The 4,347-nt window shown below is 35.4% G+C and overlaps 1 protein-coding gene across 2 annotated transcripts; it reads left to right on the top strand.

Annotated features, from left to right (window-relative positions):
• Window positions 1-264: 264 nt before the first annotated feature.
• LOC127154181 (perlwapin-like) lies at window positions 265-3,079 on the top strand. Of its 2 annotated transcripts, XM_051095590.1 has the most exons (7): window positions 265-467; window positions 736-768; window positions 1,111-1,143; window positions 2,025-2,168; window positions 2,256-2,399; window positions 2,491-2,624; window positions 2,874-3,079. In XM_051095590.1, the coding sequence occupies exons 1-7, from the start codon at window positions 401-403 to the stop codon at window positions 2,874-2,876; spliced, it is 558 nt and encodes a 185-aa protein (XP_050951547.1). In that variant the 5' UTR covers window positions 265-400; the 3' UTR covers window positions 2,877-3,079. The 2 variants fall into 2 exon arrangements, with proteins under 2 accessions (XP_050951547.1, XP_050951548.1); XM_051095591.1 differs by lacking the exon at window positions 736-768 and having other exon boundaries at window positions 268-467; window positions 2,874-3,077.
• The last annotated feature ends 1,268 nt before the right edge of the window (window positions 3,080-4,347 follow it).

The raw sequence follows: 4,347 nt of genomic DNA, 5'->3' as shown, positions 1-4,347 counted from the left end.
TACACCCTTGGAGTCGCACTCAGAACTATCGCAATATTAATGTCTAAACATAGCGCCTAATGAATCAGAGGTGGTCAAATAGTGTTTTCTGAGAGCTAAAAAGAGTTTTAGCTCTCAGTTCACAAGTTGTAATTATATGAATGCTTTTTACAATGTGGTAACTTGTAATAATAATAATAAACAGTAAATACGATATGGCTGGAATGCACCTAAACACTCCGAAACAAGTTAATCAGGATCGTCAAGATAAGGCTATCAGCCTACAGGCAGGTGTGGTTCAGGGCTGGAGTTGCGTAAGACCTCCTTGAATATTTAAAAATGCGATTTCACAAAGCACTTCAAAACTTTTCTGACCTACCAATTCAGCGCATTTTCCACTTTGAGATCACAGGACGAGAGGATGGCAGCACGAGTGTCCTGCTCGCTGATTGCTGTTTTGTTGTGTCTGGTCAAAGGACCTGTCACAGGTGAGGTCTTCTAACTTTATTATACAGCGCGAAGAAAATATATAAATAAGTACTCATACAAAACATAACTTTAGGCACATGTCAGAACATATAAATATACAATACAGATGTCCAGTTGAAGTTAAACTTTGTATGTTGGTGTAGTTTAAATAGCCTAATAAAGTTTATATCTAAATCATAAGTTGTTATGTGTTTATAGTTTTCCATAGCACAAGAAAAACACAACATCAAAGATGAGCATTGTTTGTTTGTTTATTTATTTATTTAGGAGCCATTGATTTGGATAAAGAGTTGTTACCAGGTATGTATGCCATCACATGTCTGTTAAAGATCACTTGATCTGGAAAGCATCTGCTGTGCGCAAACATCTGACAGACATCTGTAAGATGTCAGTTTTACATACATTGTAAATCCTAAACATCTTAAAGACATCGAATAGATGTCTATTTGACATCTGATAGGAAACGTCCTATTGCAGATGAGCAAACTAAAAAATGTCTTTCAGATGTAAATGCAGTTTAATCAGTTTAATAAACTTTATATCTAAATCATAAGTTGTTATGTGTTTATAGTTTTCCATAGTACAAGGAAAACACCATGACAAAGATGAGCATTGTTTATTTTATTTTATTTTTTTATTTAGGAGCCGTTGATTTGGATAAGGAGTTGTTACCAGGTATGTATGCCATCTTTACTGTACTGTATGCAAGCTATCTGTTAAAGATCGCTTGATCTAAAAAAGCATCTGCTGTGTACAAACCTCTTAAAGACATCTAATAGACATTTATTTGACAATCTGATATTGCAGATGAGCAAACATTCTAAAAAAATACATCTTACAGATGTAAATGCAGTTTAATCAATTTACTAAAGCTTATATCTAAATCATAAATTGTTATGGGTTTATAGTTTTCCATAGTACAAAGAAAACAGTGACAAAGATGAATATTGTTTATTTATTTATTTATTTATTTATTTAGGAGCCATTGATTTGGATAAAGAGTTGTTAACAACCCTGGACTAGGCACCACAGATGGTAGCGCTTGCTAACTTGCTCAAGTACTCCTCTCTGTCCCAATCAGAACAGGCTTGGCTAGCTGACCAATCAAAGCAGAGTAGGCTTATGGAAGGGAGGGGTTTACAGATGTTACACTCAAAGCTGCTTCAAATGAACCGTTTCGAAATTACTGTTAGAATTACAAATGACTTTAGATGCATCAAAAAACCATATGACCTGCTCTTTAAAACATGTAACTGTGGTTGTGATACTAGACTCTAAAAAAAATTGTGCTAAAAGTGGTTCATTGGCTCTAATCATAGCGGAACCACTCATATATTTGTACATCAAATGTACATCCATAAGACATGCCATATTGTAAAGGAAAAAAAATGGTGCTCAACAGCAGCCTACCCAGTAAGTTTCTTACGCTCGTAATCATAGGGGAACATCTTTTTGTATTAAATGTCACCTAAGTGTATCACAAAATTATTTGCCTACATAACAGCAGTAACACATGAGTGATTTTTTTTTTATTTACTGATTATGTTTTTTTACAGGAGCAAAGCCAGGAATGTGTCCAAGAAACAAACCTGATGTAGTAGGCTTGTGTGCTGAGATGTGCTTCCATGACAGTGACTGTCCGAACAATGAGAAATGCTGCAGCAATGGATGTGGACATCAGTGTATCCCTCCATATAGAGGTATTTATATGATATTAATGTGTGGGTCTTTTTTTTTAATTGCAGTGAGGTGTTTAGTGATGAGGTTTCTGTCATGTGTTCGTATAGCAGAAAAGCCAGGAATGTGTCCAAGAAACAAACCTGATGTAGTAGGCTTGTGTGCTGAGATGTGTTCTGATGACAGTGACTGTCCAAACAATGAGAAATGCTGCAGCAATGGATGTGGACATGAGTGTATGCCTCCATATAGAGGTATTTATAAGATATTAATGTGTGGGTCTTTTTTTTTTTTTAATTGCAGTGAGGTGTTTAGTGATGAGGTTTCTGTCATGTGTTTGTATAGCAGAAAAGCCAGGAGTGTGTCCAAGGGAAGTAAAAAGGTGTGACAGGTTAATGTCATGTGCCAATGACACTGACTGTCCGAAAGATCAAAAATGCTGCAGCACTAGATGTGGACGTAAATGTGCACGTCCAAAGGTATCTGTTATATTCATTATTTTTATTTATTTATTTATTTATTTATTTATTTCATATTTCAGTGGCAAAGTACCTGAATTTGGCCCATAGCACATGGCTTTTCAAAATAAAGATTAATAATACTAGAATACAACTCACTTTAAAAGGAAAACTTGTAGTTCATGAGTGTTTTGTGCTGTTTATGAATTTCAATGCCACTGAATGGTCAGACTAAATCTGACTACTGATACTATCTCTTTATCTATGCAGTGAGACCTGCTCCATGTCTCAAACCAAATGTGTGCTGACAACTCTTCCCATGATGATCAATATCCTGCCAGACAGATGTGTTGCCCAGCCACCTGCAGTCATGTCTGCAGCTAATAGTCCTCGATTGTTGGTTGTGTTTTCTTCTTTCTCTGTCTCTCTATGCTATACTTAAAATCTTTTGCATTTACTAAATAAATCTTATTGCTTAGTGAAACTTCTGTGTGTTTATGTTGCTGGGGTGAAGTACAAATCTACCAGAAATTAAACTGAAATGTAAGAAATGTAGTGTCTGTGTAAATATTGGTTTGATAGTTTTGTAAAACTCTCAGTATTTAATGAGTCTAAATGTGTCTCTAATGAGTCTAAACATGTCTCTAGTCCTGATAACTAATCGATTCTTTTGACTCATCCTTTTTGTTAAAATATGATTTAAAGACTGAAATGTGAAGTTTATCATTTTCAATTTGTAAATCATTTTTTTTCCCATTATCATTTTATAGTTTAATGTTACCATAGACATTGCCTCACCCTGCTCATATGGTATGAAGTATTTGTGTAGGTTTGTTTGTTTGTTTTAATGAATTAATTATTATTATTATTATTATTATTATTATTATTATCTATATGATCAAATATAGGCATCTGACTAAAAAGGTAATAGCTATAACACTGCAACCTCTATAACACGCAAATAATATACTGAATGCTTTCTGTGAAATGGGCATGACACCAGTAGCTGAAATGTATTTGTTTTGTGTTTTGGACAAATAATTAGTGAAAGGAGTTTAGAAATTTCACAAGAGTGTTACTAAAATTTTAAACGTGTAAATACATTTTCAACCTTGGCTGTGTCACGGATTCGCCAGGCTCCAACCTCAGTCACACCCAACGATCACAATCACCGGAGTACTAATCATGTCTCACCTGCACCTCATTACCAGCACCCTTTATAAGCACACACCACACCACAGTCATTGTCCGGGCTCGTCCTTACGATGCGGCACATAGTGCTCCTCTCTCTGAGTTCACTACCAAATACTTACCTGCTGTTACTTACCAGTACCTCTTGTGTTTTAGTCCTGTCGTCCTTGTCTCCCAGTCCAGTCAGGGGTGTGTGTGTGTGCTCAGCTGCCTACTCCAACCAGGATCATTTGCAAAGGAAAAGATCGTTCATCATCAACGCTATATCCAAACCATTCAGATCATATCATCATCAGATTACTCACCTGTCAAGTCTCCTCCGTCTTCATATTTCATCTGTCAAATTCAATAAACTGTGTTAATATTTACTTACCTGGTCGTCCGTCTGCTTCTGTGACAGGCTGACAGTGAAATTAAGCTAAATGTATCAAATAAATAAACCACGTTTAGCATGTTAAAATCTGACTGATAAGCATTTCTCATAAATTATAAGAAGATATTTGTAGTTATAGAAGTTATATATGTTTATTTATAGCAACTTTGTATGCAGTAT

This window comes from Labeo rohita, chromosome 22, assembly GCF_022985175.1.
Source record: "Labeo rohita strain BAU-BD-2019 chromosome 22, IGBB_LRoh.1.0, whole genome shotgun sequence".
Lineage (NCBI taxonomy): Eukaryota > Metazoa > Chordata > Actinopteri > Cypriniformes > Cyprinidae > Labeo > Labeo rohita.
This window is presented reverse-complemented; position numbering and strand designations above follow the sequence as displayed.